General features: G+C 37.0%; 1 protein-coding gene across 1 annotated transcript in view; it reads right to left on the minus strand.

The window, feature by feature from the left end:
• LOC136838824 (uncharacterized) overlaps window positions 1-22,037 on the minus strand; it is a 267,615-nt gene that overhangs the window by 19,450 nt on the left and 226,128 nt on the right. Inside the window, 2 exon segments of the mRNA XM_067104448.1 lie at window positions 11,376-13,018; window positions 13,020-16,384. Coding sequence (XP_066960549.1) covers window positions 11,376-13,018; window positions 13,020-16,384 — 5,008 coding nt within the window.

A 22,037-nucleotide genomic window follows, 5' to 3' on the forward strand; every position in this document is an offset into this window, starting at 1 on the left:
TCTTTGCCTTTTTTTTAAGTTACTTCATGGCTCGGAGAATATATCGCATTTTTTTAATAATAATTGAGTTGTACATTTATTATTCTTAATTATGTTTGCTGTATAATTATCTCCTTATAAATTCCTTTATCCCTGTCGATTTTTCCATTATGATGTGTCTTATTCTTTAAGTTCTTTTCGTCTATCAGCTTACATATGTAATATATATATATATATATATATATATATATATATATATATATATATATATATATATATATATATATATATATATATAAATTTCTGACTCACATCAGGATCGAACCCAGGTCTTGCCCAGGTAATTCCTTTGGTGCGGTTGCTCTCAGGTTCCAACTTCTTTTAGACTTGTATGGCCTAGTGGGCAGCGCCCTTGCCTTCCAATTGAAAGACCTGGGTTCGATCCTGATGTGAGTCAGAAATTTATTTCTGTTCCACACGTGATTGTGTGTTGATTATTTCTATTTATATAATATATGTGTGTGTATGTGTAATAGGTGGTATATGAATTGAGACAGTCTTCTACAATTTTCTTTCTTGATTATAAAAGTGCAAATGAGGGTGCCTGTTAAGGCAGCGTCTCCCCGGGAATCCTCTCGTCAATCTCTTACTCACGCTATTTTACACACGCTCCACGCCTACGGATGACCTATCATGGTTTGTCACAATTGTCACAAAAATTAATTTAACATTATAGTTTATACTAAAGATGATACAGAAGTCACTGTATCATGAATAAAAACAAAGTAATAAATGATTATTTAGGCTTTTTCTAAGGATATAAATATGGTAAGTGGCAGTACATTTCACATATGTATTTCGGGAAATGTCACGAGGACGGTATGTGTAAAATACATAATGTCAACGTCCTGAGATTCCTTTAGTATTTAGTAACCGTGAGATTAAGCGACGACGTGGTCATACACAGGTCTGTAACCGAACTGTAACTGACTTTCACGACCTTTACAGAAAAACTCCCTATGTCCAGACTTTGCATCAAAATGTACACAACTTGTGTGAAAAAAGCTTATCATGTTCTTCAGTCATTTAGTAATAAGCATATCCTTCATATTCCACTTAGAAAAAATCATTTAAACAATTGAGCCACTATTAATATGACTCATACATATACTGTATATTATTTTATTTTCCTCTATTCCATCATTACGGACTTCATTCCTGGCTATAGTTTTTCTGTTATGTAAACCCTTAAAAACGGTAGAATTTGGCTGGAACATACTGAAGACTTCAGAACACTCATCTCTCTCTCTCTCTCACAAACACGCACGCACACACACACACACACACACACACACAGAAAAGACCACAGCTAATCATCCTTCTCCTATCATTCTTATTTACACACAGACAGAAAAGACCACAGCTAATCATCCTTCTCCTATCCTTCTTATTTTCCTTTCTCCCAGCAGTTCACCGGTCCCCCCCCCCCCCACCCGCCTCATCTTTAATATTTCCTTGAAGCCTAATTGCCCCATTCCCTCGCGTGTATTATGGCTTTTTCCAGCGGTCTTCAGCTTGGGCTTCTGTGCAATATCTTTTTTATGCCTTTCATCATCGTTTAAATGATGTTTGTACTTTTTGTCTCGGTGGGGTTTCCTCCCAAACAAATTGTTGCTTAATTACTGCCAGTTATTTACGGTTCCCCGTGCGTGATTTCGTTACGCCGTGTTATATTGTACTATTTATGTAACTGCTTTATATACATACATATATTTATGATAATATATATATATATATATATATATATTATATGTGTATGAACATATATATATATATATATATATATATATATATATATATATATATATATATATATATATATATATATATATATATATATAGTCTAGTGGTTACACTAATCGTGTACTACGACGTGTTTCATTTGTTCTCAAATCGATATTTTCAAGATAGGTGGGTACCACGTCTTCTTTTGTATCCCTGTAAATTGAGCAGAGACATATGCTCACGAACATCTGTCCACATGTATAATTCTCGTACATTCGATATATATATACAGTATATATATAATATATGTTTATATATGTATATATATATATATATATATATATATATATATATATATATATGTATGTATGTATATATTGTTGTGTGTGTATGTATGAATGTATATATATATATATATATATATATATATATATATATATATATATATATATATATATATATATATATATATGTGTGTGTGTGTGTGTGTGTGTGTGAGTGTAAAAGCAGACTGTATGCAAATCAGAAAAGCGGACATCATATGCAGATGTGTGTGTGCGCGTGTAATTGCAGTTTATCGCGAACGGGCAGACTTCGAAAAAAGCTTTATCAATTATTGTGGTCTGCGATAAAAGATTTTGTATTAAAATTCCTCATCCATGATGGGCAGAGCGAGGCCTTTATATAAGCTTGGAAATGTAAAATGAATATGTTCATCATGCAATATCCGATAAGGTAATTTCATTCTCTCTGGATTTGATTGAATTTTCGTCCCTACGCGACCGGCGGGGAGGCGACGTGGACCACAAAAGCATTCTCTTTCCTAAATCTGGTTCTTCATTTCATTAAGTAGTGATACTACTATTTGTGAAAATTTCGTCTGTTACTATATACAGTATATATATATTTATGTAGTATATATATAAACACATATAGATATGTATACTTATATACGAAATATATATATACATATATATATATATATATATATATATATATATATATATATATAAATAATATAATATAATATAAATATATATGAACTGATGAACTATACACATATTTCTTTTAAGAAGAAGTTGCTAGCCCAGTGTCTACTAACCAAGCACAAATTTGCTGCTGAATTCAAAGGGGATGCAATGACGCGTTCAGGGAGCATCCCAAAGTCGTTTACCCTACATGGGAATTCTAGGTGAGTTGAGATTGGAACAACTTGACTGTGAGTGTTTTTTTTTTTTTCCTATGGATGGTGGAAGAACCGAAGTGGATGATTCTTGTAGGATATTGGGTGCAAATTTAACATAAGACGGTGGGGTAGGAAGAGAGGCGAATTTCAGTACAGGTGCAGTAAGGGAGTTAGGAGGGCTTCTGCAAACGGCTTGAAAAAGAAGAAGAGTGTCACTGGACGTCCAAGTTGCATATAAGATAGGACTGTGAGTCTACCCCCCTTCTCCCCACCCCCGTGAAATTAAAGCGTGAAGATGATGAAAAAGAAAAGGTAAAGGTTGCTTAATACAATTGTTTGTGTAGAATATACAAAGAGTAATGGTTGAAAGCTGGGAAAAAATATGTGTATATGTATACGATACATATATATGTGTATGTATGTGTATATATATATATTATATATATATACATATGTATATACTCGTATACTTAGGGAAGTGAGTAGGAACTTCAAAAATTTGTTTGAAAATGTTTACAAGATGAAGTGGAGAATTTATGAGAAAAACGACTAATATTGTTTTAATAAAAAGTGACTAGGAAACTGGGATAATGAAGATTAATATGGATGGTGGAAGAAAGAAGTGTGACTCGAATAGGTATTTAGGAGTAGCCTAAATATCACTCAAAAGGATTGGTGAGTCAACTTCTCTTTATTAGGATGAAGTGTGCATGTTGAATGACTGAAGCTTTTAAGACGAGTTGTTTATGTAGTTTAAGCGTTATAAGGAGATTTGGTACGGTGAGAAATGTGGGATAACACGAAAGACGTAAAAAAGGTAATAGGTAATAGGAGTGTTTAAAGTGTTTGGAGATGGCTCGGGCATATGGTAAGAATGAAGGACGGCATGAGTACATCGATGTGAATACGTCAAACAAAATTATATTAAGAAAAGATTCAGTTAACCAGATGACAGAATATGAAAACACACACTTTCACCACAATTTTTACTTTGAAACATTTTTAACTCGTGATTCAGATGCTTCAGATAATAACGATGTCTAATTACTTATTGGTGGAACCTGTAAAATTCCAAGATTATCAAGAGGACAGAGCAAAGGAAGGCTTAAAGAGGGTTGTATCGATGGAAAAGAAGAAAGTCAGGGCCTTGATATTCAGGAAATGAAAGAATGTATGCAAGATAGAAGTGAACGGAGAATAGGCTCGACATGCTGCTGATGAGCCTGGGTTATCTACGATCTAGCAGTTAAGAATGACTGTGACAGTGACATATTTCTTCCGTTTCTTCGGATCCACCCCCTGTTTATGATACAAATACGCTATATACATATATATATATATATATATATATATATATATATATATATATATATATATATATATATTATATATACATACGGTATATATATATATATATATATATATATATATATATATACACATATAGCCTACATACATACATACATACATACATACATACACACGTATATATATGTGTATGTGTGTGTGTGTGTGTGTTATACACGAAGATTATGTTCATTTTATGACTGCTGGAACACTACTTTTTTGAGTAAAAGCTTTTGAATTTGGTTTCCCAAACGAATTTGTTTACAATGTGAACATTGAGGGTGCAGGAATAAGAATTTTCAATCGTATGTTAAGCATATAAAACAGTCTACCAGAAAGTGATACTTGTTTGATTCCATTGTAACATCCAGTCTAGGTATTAAACCAGATTATACTCTCTCTCTCTCTCTCTCTCTCTCTCTCTCTCTCTCTCTCTCTCTCTCTCTCTCTCTCTCTCTCTCTCTCTCTGTCTGATGCCAGTTTCAATAGACATAATCAATCAATGAATCTCTCTATTTAATAAATTATGTTACCAGCTTGAGTGCTTTTCGCACTTTTTTGCTGAGTCATGAATCAAGCACGTCCTTGGTTCGTCTCTTGAAAGTCATTTTAAGTCTGTCACTGTGGACCCTCTGTCATCTGGAAAGTTTCTTGGAAACAAAAGCCTGTGCCTGTGAATAGCTCAAGAGAGGGCAAAATTCATGGAACTATTCCAGATGGGGGATTGACTACCAAAATCACTCGAATTGTGGAGAGAGAGAGAGAGAGAGAGAGAGAGAGAGAGAGAGAGAGAGAGAGAGAGAGAGAGAGAGAGAGAGCACTAAACACATAATATATATATATATATATATATATATATATATATATATATATATATATATATATATATATATATATATATATATATATATATATATAGAGAGAGAGAGAGAGAGAGAGAGAGAGAGAGAGAGAGAGAGAGAGAGAGAGAGAGAGAGAGAACACTAGTGAGCGCCCACACACACACACACACACACACACACACACATATATATATATATATATATATATATATATATATATATATGTGTGTGTGTGTGTAGAGAGAGAGAGAGAGAACACTAGTGAGCGCCCACACACATACCCACAAACACACACACACACATACTCGTATATATATACAGAGAGAGAGAGAGAGAGAGAGAGAGAGAGAGAGACAGAGAGAGAGAGAGTTTTCTCAAAAACAGCGGATGGTTCCAGAGCCTTAACTCTGGTTCTCTGCATTTCAATTTTTGGATGAGGTCGCTAGCCCCAAGCCATTTTCCAACCCAGCTGCAACCCACCAAATCCCACTTAACACATATTTACTAATTCATTGCTTTGTTCTACATAACAGTTTTTTTTTTTAAGAAACCGGCCCAGGTCACTTCACCTCTTTTGGGTTAATCCGAGTTCTATTACTTGTGAGGTGAGGTTGCTAAATAAGGATAAATGGGAAAGAGGAAGATGGAGGTATGACGTTTAATATATACGGTGAAAGAATAGGAGTAGAGTCTTTTATGAATTTGAGAGTAGATATTTCGAATCTTGGCTAGATGTGAAAGATTTGAGTCTCAGAACACATGAAGCAAGAAAGAAAGCATCCCGTAGGGGGTTAGTGCCGTCAGTGCACCACATGCGGTGCACTGTAAGTATTACTTAAGGTTCTTTGCAGCGTCCCTTCGGCCCCTAGCTCCACCCCTTTTGTTCCTTTTACTGTACCTCCTTTCATATTCTCTTTCTTCATTTTGCTTTTCACAATATCCTAATAATTGATTCATAGTGCAACTGCGAGGTTTTCCTCCTGTTACGCCTCTCAAACCTTTTACTGTCAATTTCCGTTTCAGCGCTGAATGACCTCATAGGTCCCAGTGCTAGGCCTTTGGCCTAAGTTCTATATTCAATTCAATTCAAGAAAGAAAGCAGGTTTTTGAGCAAATTATACGAAGGAAACTTAAATTTCCCATGGAAGCTAAGGTAGGAATGTATGAAGCGATTGTTGAACCAACTTCTCAAAGGAAGTCATTTGTAATTGGTGAACTAGGATACTATAAGAATGAATTTTTTGCCTAGTTTATATGGTATAAGAAGAACTGAGTGAGTGAGGAACGTGGAAGAATGGTAAAGGTGTTAGTTTAGGTGAAAGGATGGATCAGAATTTCATGAGATGGTTTGGTCATGTGGAATGAATAGAAGAGATTAGAGGAAGAAAAATAAAAATACCTAGAAGAGGATAGTTGGATAGTGTGAAAGGGGTTTTCCAAAGGAGGAACCTCAACATTCAGGGAGCCAGAGAGTGCGTGAGTGAGACAGTGGGTTTAGGGGTTCGGATGTGCTGCAGGTGAGAAATCTGTGTAGCTTTATGAAACTACACAGAATTAGTCTTGTGGAAGTATTCTGCACAGGGATTCATCCACGACTCACTAGTTTAGGTTTGATTATTGAAATATATATATATATATATATATATATATATATATATATATATATATATATATATATATGTGTGTGTGTGTGTGTGTGTGTGTGTGTGTGTGTGTGTGTGTGTGTGTGTTTTTACAACGAGGAAAAGTGTTTGATAGATTATTTTTAGTACAGAGTAAATGGAAGAACAAGTTGATTGGATTAATGGAGAAAAGTAGTGGTCAGATATACAGTATATCAGATACAGTAAAAGTTATGATATACGATTTCAGTTGGAGAGTAAGGGTAAAAATATTGTTGCAAATGGGATCGAGAGGATTAATTTTGAAAATTAAGGAGTTATAAGAGTGTACACATAGAATGGATATTTAGGTTACAGTTGGTGGCAAAGGGTGAAGGACTAGATGAAGCGCTTGTAAAAATCCATGATTGGGTCATAGTGTCAGCAGAGTATGTTTGCAGTATAGGAGGCTATTAAGGGCGACAGAAACATCAGTGGTGGGATGAGGAAATGAATTTTAGTGGAGGGAAAAGACAGATTGTGTGAGTTGCAGTTGAATGGCAGAAGACATATGTAGGTATGCAGCAAGATGGAAAGATATGTCAAGGAGATATAAAAAAAAAGAAAAGTAATACTAAATAAGACAAAAATGAATTTTTCTCAAGAGTCACTGCGAAAGAAACGTGTGTATATTCTATTTCTGCGTGCTTACGCGTGGGCAAGACAAAGCTCGTGATCAGTGGGGTCTTGTTTCGTCATATTCAGGATATTGCAATATATTTTTAGATGGAAATGGTCTTCCACCATTATATTTCAGTTTATTACTTTATTTTTTCAGCATTGGAATGTGATTTATATATAATTTTATCACGAAAATGTAAATACAAATCTTATAAAAACTTGCAGTTTAAACTTCCGTGAAATCATGAAGTGTTTGCGTACATAGTTTCATTCTAAATGTATAATTTTTTCTTCCTACCTTTAAAATAAAACGAGTTTTTCTAAATGACCCCATGCAATGGGGCTTTTTGCATGACTACTCCGTGAAATGCGAATTCATTCATGACAATGTCATGAAATATGAGTTTTTGACAGTATGCGTGACGTCATCGCGAAATGTGAATAGTTTTGCAAAAATGATAAATTATTTTTTTAATGACAGTTTATGAAATGTGGATGTATTTGCATAACGTCAGCATGTCACGTGATTTTCAATAGCCTATGACCCTCATTTGAAAGTTTCCATTTTGCGGGCCTTTAGTTCTCTCTTTTTTTTCTTCCCTAATTTTTACACTTAGTAAGAAAGAGTACGTGATATTGATGTTCTCAGATATTCCTCCCTCGATCCTGCTCTCTCTCTCCCGTAGGGGGTTAGTGCCGTCAGTGCTCCTCACGTGGTGCACTGTAGGCCTTTACTTAAGGTTCTTTGCAGCGTCCCTTCGGCCCCTAGCTGCAACTCTTTTCATTCCTTTTAGTGTATCTCCATTCATATTCTTTCCTCCATCTTACTTTCCACCCTCTTTTAACAATTGTTTCATGATGCAACTGCGAGTTTTCCCTCCTGTTACACCTTTGTAACCGTTCACTCTCAGTCCTCCTTTCAGTTCTGAATAACCTCATAGGTCCCAGCGCTTGGCCTTTGGCCTAAATTGTACATTCTGAATATTCTGTTCTCTTTCAGTTTTTACAGGCAGGTCTTTCGTTTTCATTTTGTTTTCGTTGTTTGGTTCTCTTTTTATTCGCTTTAGCGACAGGTTTTCTTCCTCCTTGTTATTTATCACCGGTTCTGCTATTGCAGTTCTCACATCTATTTTTGTAAGTTTATTATTATTTTCGTATCTCATGATAGCTCCTCAGTTATTTATGCCATCATCATGACGAATGACTGTGGCTGCGGTCTTGATTGTTATCATTATATAACTTTTTGTTTTTATTATTATTATTATTAATTGTTGTAGCAGAAGTAAGAGCAGTGTTTAGAGTCATAGCAATGATAGCAGTCATAGCAATAGTGGGGATGAACTTATTTTCACTGGCCGAAATATGAAGTTAGATTTCAAGGTGGATTTCACCCCCTGTCGTTTCGCCCACTTCTGCTCTCTCAGATGCCAAACGCAGACACCTCGTCTTCCTCTCTTCTCAGAACCGGGCGATTGCCCCTTTTCCCAAGGAGTGGGCATAATCTCATCAAGCAAAGCGCTCATCTTTTGAAAACTCGCCCCTCTTTTATGCTGGCCCAGCCAAATTCGGCTATCGATTGCCTCAGCGGTGGTCTGTGTGTGTGAATACGTCGGAGATGGAGAAGAATGGTGAGGAAAAAATTATTAAAAGTGAGAAGAAGTGGATTTATTTCAATGAATATAGAAGCTGGAGGAGAAGAAGGGAGGATTTTTGTGACGAGGATAATTGAAAGTAAAATCGTATCACTAACGTACGACTGATAGGTCGAATGGGGCTGTAAAAACTAAGAGAGGTATATTGGATGGGTGAAGGGTGAGGGTTACGAACAGAAGGGATTTAGAAATAAATCGGATCGGGCATGAAATAAATCACCAAAGGACAAAAATGGCTCTTAAAAAAAAAAAGGAAAAAATCCCAAATCCTTTCCGTGAATAGAATCTGGAGATGTTTGCTATCAGGTCAACAACATCCTTTTTCTTGATGTCGGCGCTGCTCTTTGCATTTGTTTATCTTGATTCCTGTGTTCATCTTTGTTTTTTTCCTTTTCTTTTTTTGGCCGGGCTCTGGTGCATGCTCGCCCTGTAATCCTCTTATGCCTCTGACCCTCATGTCTGCATCATCCTCCTTCCTTTCTCTGGACGGAACTTCGAAAACATGTTGTGATGTCATCTCTCTTTGATTCGGTGATTCTAAATTCCCCGCGAGTCTGTTTACACTTTTTGATCATTTCTCCTTGATTTCTGCTTTTATTTTTGTTGCTGTAATGCATTTCAGTTTTACAAGCTTTGTGTGATTATGCTCTGCAAGTTCACGTGTTTATTCAGTTTTCAAGCTTATTATCACAATATCCTATATAGGTTTTTTAATTACCACTTGACAGTTGGTTTGGTTGCAGAAGCCGTAGCACAAAAAATTCGCTTTAAAAAAATGTCTGCACTTAGTAACAAATTCAACTTGCAATTGAAATCTGACGATTATCGCTTAGCAATAACACAGAAATGTAGCCTCTCAAATGTAAGGAATGCCGTGTTATCATAAAGTTAAGAAAAAAAAACTGGATAGAAACTAACAACATATGCCAGTTTTCTTTGGAATGATATTTTGCCTCTCCAAAAACCATTTAAAATCTGGGATTTAAAACTTTTCAGTTTGGTCAGTGTTTCAAAGGTTTGTTCAAAGGTTTATTTTCCAGATTTTTTTTTCTTTACCGAATTGGTTTCCTCATGGAAGAAAAGTGGTTGGATATATTATGTAGAATTTCTACAAGAAACTGAACCCCACCCGACCACCTCCAAAAAAAAAAAAAAAAAAAAATACGACGAGCTCTTTCAGCGCTCTGCGACTTCAGAAACTCTGTGTTGTTGTTATCTCATTCCGGTCTTAAAAACAACAGATTTCTGTAATCAAGACGACGCTCTCTCTCTCTCTCTCTCTCTCTCTCTCTCTCTCTCTCTCTCTCTCTCTCTCTCTGACCAAAAGATTTTTTAGCGCTCTTGTAAAAGGCGATTAATGAGTTCTTGTGTAATTGAAAAGGTTTTTTAAATTTGTAAAATAAAAATGACACCTTTCCAGGTTTGTCAGGCAAAATTAATTTTTCACTATCATCAAATACTTAGTCTTTATTTATAGATACTCATTTGAATGAAATCCTCGTTTTCAGTGGTGTAGCATGAAAAAGTAGTTTTGCTGTTTTTATTACAAGTTAGATCTTAATCGTCCGCAATACATGGAGTTTCATTTCGTAAAAATATTTTATATACTTGCTTAAACTCAAGAAATTTAAGCGCTGATATATAAATGGAGTAATCCTTTTATTCACATGGATTAATTTGATAAAATATTTTTCATGGTCATCTCATAAAGTAAGATCGGTCAAAATGAGAGAGAGAGAGAGAGAGAGAGAGAGAGAGAGAGAGAGAGAGAGAGAGAGAGAGAGAGAGAGAGAGAGAGAGAGGGCTTTGCATTCATTATCCGAGATCAATTAAATCTACGTCATAAAATTTTGTACATATTTTACGTTATCATGAATAAGTACATTTATATCTCCTTTTAATTCTATGGAACGAGGGTTGGATCATTACATTGTACGTATATCTTTTGTTTTGTCCTCATTCTGTAGTGGAGATATTTGGCTTTTCTCTGATTCGTACGGATGAATTTGTTCTTTAGCCATGATAATTCGTTTAGCATGCAAGAATTATTTTGTTATTTTAGTCCTGATTTTCAACATTGTAATAAATAGTGAATTGTACTTAGTAGAGGTGTTCCTATGTCTGTAAGAACATTCTGTGTTTTTACCATGTACCTTTCTCTTCAGATGTGATATTTTTTAAGAAACAAATTAACAGTCGTGTAATGTAGAATGTGAGGAATTTAGCATCCCGTTGAAGGACTGACTTGAATCTCAGGTCATTATCATTTTGTTGAAATCTTGGAAAGAATAACTTCACTTACCTAAAAATCTCTTGTTGACTGAATATGGAACAGACGCCTCTTGGGCAGGGGTATATATGTACATGCTTCCGCCGTTGTCATCGAAAGCGCCCTCTCTTTTCCCAGACCACCCGATGAGATCTCCATTTCGCGCCAGGGACTGGATGTTACGCTTGTCGTAATCTTCAGCCTTGTTGCTGTCACTTTCGTATGCCAACTTGTTATTGTTGTTGATGTTGCTGAGGAGGACCAGCATTTTGTCGTTGGACCCCAAGAGATCCAGCTGTCGCTGCCGTTTCTTGAGAAGGCCTTTTTGAATTTCCAACCGGATGAGACGTTCTAAATAGGCTATGTTTTCCTCGGGGGTTCTTGGGGCGTTTCGTCGGTTCTGGCGGGATCGGGTGAATAGGTAGGGGAGGTCATTGTTCTTAGCCAAGGCACCTATGTAACGCTTCGCCCTCGGGTGCTCGTTCTCTTCTCTGCTCCTAAACAAAGAGGACAAATGTCGTTTGCCAGCGCCGAATCTGACATCACCGTTTTTCAAAAGAGAAGCAAAATACCTTTTTTGAACTTCTGAATACTCTGGTGCTGGTAAGTTTTTCAGAAGGGAAGAGTAATGCCTTTTATCTATATCTGTTTCACTGTCTTCTTCGTTGGCGACTTGGTACTGGTGTATTTCGTCTTCTAAATGATCTACATTGTCATCCGGTCTCTTTAGGATGGAAGCATAGTACCGCTTGTCAATTTCATTTTCTTCCAAGATGTCACCGTAAGAGTTTTTGTGCTTTAGCAGAGACGAAAAGTGGCGCTTCCCTAAATTTATATTTTCGTCTCTGTTTCTCAGGAGAGCGGCCAGGTATCTCTTTTCTGTGCCGAACCTGTCTTGCCAGGTGTTGAAACTTCGTTCCTTGAACAGGGAGGAGAGATGTCTCTTGTCAACGTTTGTGGCATCAGTCGTGTCTGCAGCCTTGGCACTTGTGTCGGATTTTTTGCCGTAGAGGGAGCCTAGGTGTCTTTTGTCATCGTTGTGTTCAGAAATATCGGATTTCTTAGAGAGCAGAGAGCCTATGTGTCTCTTTTCTTCGTTTAACGGGTCATCGCCAGACTTTTTAGAGTACAGAGAACCTATGTGACGTTTGTCCTCGCTCACTTGGGCAGAATTATCAGACTTTTTCGAAAGCAGGGAACCGATGTGACGTTTATCTTCTGTTGTTTGAACTTGATCGTTTGATTTTTTTGATAACAAAGACCCAATATGACGTTTGTCTTCGTTTGTCTGAGCAGGCTCATCAGACTTTTTGGAAAGCAGTGAACCAATGTGGCGTTTATCCTCGTTGACATTAACATCTGATTTTTTGGACAGCAGCGAAGCGATATGTCTTTTATCTTCATCGAGAGACTGCGAATCTTCAGATTTCTTGGACATGAGAGAAGCTAGATGCCTTTTTTCCTCTTCAGACTTTTTTGACCGTAGAGAACCTATGTGCCTTTTGTCTTCTTGTAAAGTGTCGGAGTTTTCATTGAGTTTTTTGTATCTAAGGGAAGCCAGGTGTCTCTTATCTTCCTGCAGAGCATCAGAAGATTCATCAAACTTTTTAGACCGAAGGGAACCTATATGTCTCTTTTCTTCCAAAGGATCGGATGAGTCATAAATTTTTTAGACCTCAGTGAGCCCAAATGTCTTTTATCTTCTTGCAGATCCTCAGAGGATTCATCAAATTTTTTCGATCGAAGGAGCCTAAGTGCCTCTTATCCTCTTCCAAGAATTCGGACGGGTCGTCGAATTTTTTTGACCTGAGTGAACCCAAATGTCTTTTGTCTTCTTGCAAAGCATCCGAAGATTCGTCATATTTTTTTGATCTAAGGGATCCCAAATGTCTCTTCTCTTCATCTAAAAAATCTGATGATTCATCATATTTCTTTGACCTGAGTGAACCTAAGTGCCTTTTGTCTTCTTGCAAAGCATCCGAAGACTCATCATATTTTTTTGATCTAAGGGATCCCAAATGTCTCTTTTCTTCATCTAAAAAATCTGATGATTCATCAAATTTCTTTGACCTGAGTGAACCCAAGTGCCTTTTGTCTTCTTGCAAAGCATCCGAAGACTCGTCATATTTTTTTGATCTAAGGGATCCCAAATGTCTCTTTTCTTCATCTAAAAAATCTGATGATTCATCAAATTTCTTTGACCTGAGTGAACCCAAGTGCCTTTTGTCTTCTTGCAAAACATCCGAAGATTCGTCATATTTTTTTGATCTAAGGGATCCCAAATGTCTCTTCTCTTCATCTAAAAAATCTGATGATTCATCAAATTTCTTTGACCTGAGTGAACCCAAGTGCCTTTTGTCTTCTTGCAAAGCATCCGAAGATTCGTCATACTTTTTTGACCTAAGGGATCCCAAATGTCTCTTCTCTTCATCTAAAAAACCTGATGATTCATCAAATTTCTTTGACCTGAGTGAACCTAAGTGCCTTTTGTCTTCTTGCAAAACATCCGATGATTCGTCATACTTTTTTGATCTAAGGGATCCCAAATGTCTCTTCTCTTCATCTAAAAAATCTGATGATTCATCATATTTTTTCGACCTCAGTGAACCCAAGTGCCTTTTGTCTTCTTGCAGTAAATCAGAGGATTCGTCGAATTTTTTTGACCTTAATGAACCAATGTGCCTTTTGTCTTCTTCAAATGCATCAGGGGATTCGTCAAGAGCATCTTGTTCATCGAATCTTTTCGACAGAAGGGAAGCAATGTGCCGTTTTTGTTCGTCTATGTCTTCTGAGCCGTCCATTCTCTTTGATAGGAGAGAAGCAATGTGCCTTTTTTCCTCATCTGTGATGTCAGGGTCGTCAAATCTCTTGTACAGAAGAGAGGAAATGTGGCGTTTATCTTCCGTCAGTGATTCAAAATCGTCAGGTCTTTTAGAAAAAAGGGACCCTATATGTCGTTTGTCTTCATCCAAGGAATCAGAATCAAATCTTTTGTAAAGAAGGGAAGAAATGTGGCGCTTTTCTTCATTTAACTCATCAGCTTCATCGTATTTTTTGGACAGCAGTGATGCAAAATGTCTCTTATCTTGGCTTAGGTCGTCTGATTCATCATATCTTTTAGATAATAATGATGCCAGGTGTCTTTTCTCTTCGCTTATATCATCTGAATCATCATATCTTTTAGAAAGTAGTGAAGCAAAGTGCCTTTTTTCTTCGGTTAGATCATCAGCATCGTCGTATTGGCTAGACAGAAGTGATGCAAAATATCTTTTTTCTTCATTAGAGTCATCAGATCCGTCATATCTTTTAGATAAAAGGGATGCAAAATGTCTTTTGTCTTCACTTAAGTCATCCGAGTCATCATATCTTTTAGACAGAAGTGATGCCAAATGTCTCTTGTCCTCACTAAAATCATCTGAGTCATCTGAACGCCTTGGCTTGAAGAGAGATGCCAGATAGCGTTTATCCTCGTTGATAGCGTCGTCAGAACGTTTTGGTTTGAAAAGAGAGGACAAATGTCTCTTGTCTTCTGTCATTGCATCAGCAGAATCATCAGATCGTCTTGGTTTGTAGAGAGATGCCAGATATCTCTTGTCTTCGTTAGTGTATTCAGCTGGTGAGTCATCGGAACTTCTTGGTTTGAAAAGTGATGCAAGATATCTCTTATCTTCTTGAATGCCGTCGTCTGACCCGTCAGACCTTTTTGGTTTGAGGAGAGATGCCAAGTACCTTTTGTCTTCACTGAAGCTACCCAGGGACTCACGTTCTTGTCTGTTTCTTAAAAGGGACGAAAGGTGCCTTTTTGTCTCATAAAAACTGTCGTAAGTTTCAGGATCTTTGTGCTTTAGTAAAGATGCCAAATATCTTTTATTTGCAGAAAAGCTGTTTGGGTCATTATTGAAACTGTTGCTCTTGAGCAGTGACGCATAGTACCTCTTATCGTCAGAGTGGAATCCGTTGGAATAACTAATGTCTGCGCTTTTGAAAAGGGATCCTAGATGTCGCTTCTCAACTACAGGTTCACTGATTTCAGGAGGCAAAGATTTCAGTAACGAAGAGTAATGTCGTTTGTCTTCATAAATAGGGTCATCTCTACTTTTGAGAATGGAGCCATAGTATCTCTTATCTACATCCTGATTGTCAACAGGGCTGACGTATTGGGGACTTTTCAAGAGTGAGGCAAAGAAACGCTTGTCTTGAATGAATGGAACACTGTCACTCTTGAGCAGTGATGCAAAGTGTCTCTTGTCCTGAGCTGGGTGTACTTCACCAAAATTTGGGACCGTATCAGACTTCAAGATAGAGCCATAAAAACGTTTTTCTTCTGCATTATCATCTAAATCACTGAATGAGTTGAGTGTAGAGGCAAAATATCGCTTACCATTCCTGCCCCCTATGAAGGATGGGGGCTGACTCTTCATAAGGGCACCTAGATATCGCTTTTGCATGCTGCTAAATTGTGGAAGCTCACTGTTTCTGGCAAGGCTGGCAATATGTCTCTTCTCTACATCGTCTATGTTATCTGTGAGGTTCTGACTAGAGGCTCTGGCAAAGTAGGCAACATTTCTCTTGTTGTATACAGATCGCAGACTTCCAGAACGTGCTAATGAAGCAATAGATCTTTTTTCAGCATCCATATAACTTTCGGTTTCCATTTTGTCGTTGTCCACGCTTCGCTTGTCTTCCTTTTTGGTCGCGTTGGCGAGGGAGTTCTCAGAACTGACTGAGCTCTGCATGGTCGGGGGCGCATCGCTTCTCTTGCTTGCTGAGGATCCCTCGCTGGGCATTCTGGCCTGCGTTAAAGTGTTCTTGCGATTTTTCAATACTCTCTGGTTGACTGTCTTCCTGAGCATCATCATGTACTTGTTATCCAGAGGAAGGGTCCCGACTGAAAACCCCCAACTGCCTCTCGCGTCGCCACTCTCCACCAGTCGGCGTTCTCGAACATCTATGACGTCATTGTTTATGTCTTGACTGAGGTCCTTAGTTGAGTCATTGGTTTTTGTGTCGTCGCGCAGTGAAGTCGTTCCAGCAACCACTCCCTGGAAAGGAAAAATTTTCAGGTTATTAACAGTTATTTTAAGAGGCCATTCATTTTCTTTTTAAGAATAAAAACATATATAGTATGTTGTACCAGTGGAATTTAAGTTACACTCCGAAGATGCATCAGAATTTGGCATAATTTGATTGTGCAGATTCATAGGTTTTATGTAATTTTTTTTTTTTTTGCCAAGAAAACCTTTATGTACTTAATTTTCGTAATATTAAGCTAGACAGTGTTAATATGTGATGGCTTTTTTCCAACATGTTCCTTATATATTGAATCTTTATATCCATGATTAAAATCATGTGTCCTAAGAATTTTATGTCTCTGATCAGATGGTAAGTGGTAGACAGAAAAACAGAGAGAGAGAGAGAGAGAGAGTAGATCGATAATTATAACGTTGGGTATTTTGATATTATAACAAAAATATTATTGATATCAGGTTCAGAGTACCATGCAGAAACATTTTGCCTTTTCACAGAAGAGACTGGTCATACGTGTAGTTAAGCAATCATTTCTCCTTAAACTTGAGCTTCTTTAAGTGACTAAATAAACATAACAGATACAGGATAAAGCCCGATAAAGTTAGTGAACGTCATAACATCTAAATCTCTTTTGCCCAACACCTTATCAACAGCACTCCTATCTTTCTTTACTCTTCCATTCCCTTCTGTGTGTTTATCACCATCGTTGTTCCTCTGCCTTTTATTTTTTACTCATGTATATATATATATATATATATATATTTATTTATTTATATATATATATATATATATATATATATATATATATATATATATATATATATATATATATATATATATATAGATAGATAGATAGATAATTTATTTTGGTTATGACCAAACTGCCTCTATTCATATACAGTTGTGTTGATATTGTGTTGATACTTCAAACTTGCATCCATCGTTTCAAGTTTTTCTCTGGAATTTACCGCATGAGTAAATGGATATCCCGAAATTATTGTATTGTAGGTAAATGCTTCCGTCATTGAAAAATCAGGAGACAGAGGTCTTCGCGAGCGTATTTCGGTCCGCATGGCTTAATCTTAACGAGGTGACAGACTCTAGTGATTAAAATAAACATCGTCGTTTCGGCAAATCGTATGAACGGTGTAGACGTATGTTGCAATTCATACGTCAGTACTTCAGAGACGTCGTTCACGGTCCTCCTTCGCTGTGTTAATTGGCGATTTCTGTTCGATCTGAAGACGGTGCATCGCATGTAGGATCGAAATAATGAGAATGAATACAATTGCCGATGGTGGTTATGACGTAAAACAGTTTAGACATTGAAGGTTTAATGATCCTGTATGTCGGCATTCTGTTAAGGCTGTTATTCAAGATCATTGTAACTATTGTTCGAAGTTGATAGTTGCGAAATTTGATTTGAGTTTGTTTACGTGCCTGTGCTTCCCATCTGTATTCGAGAAAAAATAATTTTTTTTTTACTGCAGGTGTAATTTAATGGAAAATATTTGTTCGGATTAGATCACCAGATTCCAAGTACTGAAAACTTGAACAAAAAAGATAAAGAAATTATGTTACGTCAGACTTTCTTCCAGGTCTTTGGCTGCATTGTTGTAAGTTTGAAATCTTATTTGTGATCATGCTAAGCTCGTGCAGGGGTTTTGGGTATGGGCACAATAAAAATAAGTTAAAATAAGTTAGCTGTGTGTGTGTGTGTGTGAGAGAGAGAGAGAGAGAGAGAGAGAGAGAGAGAGAGAGAGAGAGAGAGAGAGAGGAATAGATGGTATTTCTCACTCAATCTTGACCAATTAATACCTTCTCAAGTTGGCCCGTAAGTCTGATTGGCCTTCAGCTGCTCACTCACTGCCAAGTCCAACTTCATTGGCGTTGCTTTAGTACCCTATTGTTGTAATCACAGTTTGACATACCGAGATATCATTAGCCTCACAACACTGAGGTGTCCTTTTTCAACTGATCTTTTATCTTCTCGATATTCTACAAAGATGGCTGCTTTCAGGTACATTTGGATACTGATTTTTAGAAGTGAAATGAAAATGTAGATGACGGACAGAGAACTCAGGAAGTAAATTGCGCGCATTAGTTAATTTAATTCCATTCGGCTTTTTGACATGTGATTTTCGTGTAGAATAAAAGCACCCTGCCTTATAAATGATGGCAAGAAATAGAAGATAAGGAAACAGCATTGTGATATATATAATCTTAAATCTGCGACCAAACCGAAGAACCCGAGAGAGCTCATCCCTTCCGAAGGAAATCAGGCGAATAAAACAACATGGCGAATTCGCCTTTTGCGTCGAGAAACATCTGTGATCTGCTTTCATCTTTATGAATGGAAAACTCTAAAGACAAAAATGCTAAGTATCGAGGGTAAAGGCAAAAGACCCTTCCAGGATCATTCTCTCTTTCTCTCTCTCTTTTTAGCGCAAGAGAAATCAAATGCAAGGGTATTTTGAGACCCCGGCTTCTGAATCCTATTTTCCCCATTATTCTCGTTGCCGTTTTTTTCATTTTTATTTTTTACAAGTTCCAGGAATGAAGAGTAATCTCCACGTGGATTCATTTTTAAGTGGGTGGGCCGTGCATCAGGAACCAAGACATTGCTAGGATGAATAAGTCGGCGTAAACTTAATTGGGGATTTGAATTCTTTTCCCTCGCTTGTTCCTGTCCCTAGCTAGCAGAAAAACACAGCAGAACGGTAGAAAGAACAAAAATGGTAAATAGAACCACTATATAAATATTGAAGTGAATAAAAATAATGATAATATTTTTATTATTATTATTGTACCGGTCTGTTCAAAGGCGACCGCAGTATTTTATATGTCAAGTACCCCATGTTGCTCTATATTTTCGTGTTTGACATTTTTTGATAGTTTTACACACTGGAAAAATATATATGAATACAAATAGTTTTACACTCCACATTCCTCAGTTCATTTCAACCAGTTCTGTACAGACTGAAGCAGATATCGTACTCTACCTAAATATACCCTCCCTGTGAGACCTACCTATTTGAGATAGATCTCCCAGATCAGTCAATTTTTATTTGACAAACCTATGGCTCGCCATTCTAACTATAACTCGCCTTTCTAGATAGTCCCAATTTGAATATACCGAAATCGCTTCCCCCTTTCTACGTCGTCCTAATCAAACCAAATCTCTCTTCATCTAGATCTCTTCACTTGAGCCGCTTTGCTTGACTTACGTCAGTCTATCCCTCACTAATTAGACCTCTGCAGTCCGGTCTGTTCCGTCATGCTGGACCTTCTCACTCAGGCAGACTCGCTTTCTATAATTCTTTTTATTTCTCTCTACTTCACTAGCTTTGTCCCCTGTCACTCTGAACTCAAATTGGCGATTTTGTACTTGCCAAGGCCTGAAATTTTAATAAATAAGGAGAAGGAGGAGGAGCAAGCAAAGAGCGAGTCCTAAGCCTACGTGGACCCCCTCGCATTGGAAGGTGGAAGAGAACTGGAATTAGGGAGAAAATGGTATGGAGAGAATAATGGAGAATGGTGTTGTTAACTAAGATTTTGTCAAATTTGAGAGTTTGGATAGATCATTAAGAATATCTGTATTGGTTTGTCAAAACCAGTGAGAACTTGAATGAATGCCAAGAAGTTGGATGATGAAAATATCCTCTGGTCTATTCTTACTTACTAAAATTGGTTGACATCTGCAATATAGATATGGAATTTGGAAGAGGTCCATTACCTCCAAATGATTTCTTGACATAGCATGACAGTAATTCTCTCTCTCTCTCTCTCTCTCTCTCTCTCTCTCTCTCTCTCTCTCTCTCGGTACCAGTATAGGCTAATAATGCTTCTTTGATTAATAACGTTTTAAAGACATGAGCCAAATGTAAATAACTTAGTGTTGATTATAATTAGAATTCATGTCTTTTATAATTATCGTTTTTGCCTGTGATTATTTTAAACCAGCTTAATACACTACACAACATTATGTTAAGATTGCTTGGAGAAAACAAACCTTACGTTGACTTTTCATGTCCGGAGTATCTGACTAGAATGGTGTAATAAGCTATGCGTTAGATTCAACCGGATGGAAAACACGCCCAGCTCAGCCTCACAGATTTATTGGTTCCCATCAGTGACGTGTATCTGTATACTAAACTGGCAAAACGTCGCCTTATTGGAATTCCATAGGGGATTTGACTGTGTGCGTATATGCGCTTTCGTGTTCGTGTCCGTGTTTGTTAGAGAGAGAGAGAGAGAGAGAGAGAGAGAGAGAGAGAGAGAGAGAGAGAGAGAGAGAGAGAGAGATTGAATACGTTTTAGATACAATGTAAAATGGAATGAAATGGGGTTTGCTGTGTGCGTGTATGCGCTTGCATGTTCCCGTCCGTGTTTGGTAAAGAGAGAGAGAGAGAGAGAGAGAGAGAGAGAGAGAGAGAGAGAGAGAGAGAGAGAGATTGAATTCGCTTTAGATACAATGTAAAATGGAATGAAATGGGATTTGACTGTGTGCGTATATACGCTTGCGTGTTCGTCTTCCTGTTTGTTAAAGAGAGAGAGAGAGAGAGAGGCTGAATACGTCTTAGATGCAATATAAAACGGAATAAAATGGAGCATGGTTCAGTATTTAGATGATTTAAAAAATTTTCCCCTCATACAGTCGACGGTTTTTTAAAACGCAGTGCATGTTTTTTTTATTCTTTAGAGTATTGCTTATTATTTACAATTCATATTTTTTTATATTTTGTACAAGGATTTCTGGGGAATTATTCACGAAAGTAAACTGATTCATCCCCAGGAAAGGAACAAAAGTTGAAGCCAAACGTTATTAAGGTACCAAGGTTGGACTTTACTGGTTTTTCTCGTGGTCATGGAGAGAGAGAGAGAGAGATATGAATAAGCCACGCTTCTTCTATTCTTTTTACCTCTCAGGGCATTTATATCTCCGTTTCCTCGGCGTTTGGGGACGATAACGTCTTCTATGCATTTTTGTTCTGCACTTTTTTTTTTTTTAGAAATGAAAGTTTCATTCAGTTCACAGGTCTGTTGATCAATGGGAAACTGAATTTTCCCATTACACTACGTGGAATTAGCTTCACTTTTAATTCACCTCAAATACTTTGTCAGGAATCGAGCTGTGATATTATATACATAAATTTATATACACATACATAGCAGCATACATACATACATACATATATATATATATATATATATATATATATATATATATATATATATATATATATATATGATATCCGATGACATGAAGGAACAGAGCAGCAGCGGCGCAAAACAACAATGAAATGACATAAAAGACGGAGTGGTTGAATAGAATCTTTTGTTCACATGTACTGACATCCCAGCGGGTTAGGTTGTTATAATGAGAATAATTGGAAGTCGGGGACAGTCTTTTCTCTGGTACTCACACGTACAGACGAACTCACGCGGCGATACAATTCAAGAAAAGATATTGGAAATATTGCTATCTGTTCGAGCGTAAGGGAAAAAGCTAAATTCACTTGATAATTGGGTTCATTTATTCAATGCGTTATATTGTCTTCTTTAATCTTTTCTTTATCATATTTTTAAAACAATCGACATGGATCCAGGTTGGGCCATTATGCTCACCTTCTTTTGTTTCTATGTATTAATGGGTTAATAATATAT

The sequence above is a fragment of the Macrobrachium rosenbergii genome, chromosome 5, assembly GCF_040412425.1.
Source record: "Macrobrachium rosenbergii isolate ZJJX-2024 chromosome 5, ASM4041242v1, whole genome shotgun sequence".
NCBI lineage: Eukaryota > Metazoa > Arthropoda > Malacostraca > Decapoda > Palaemonidae > Macrobrachium > Macrobrachium rosenbergii.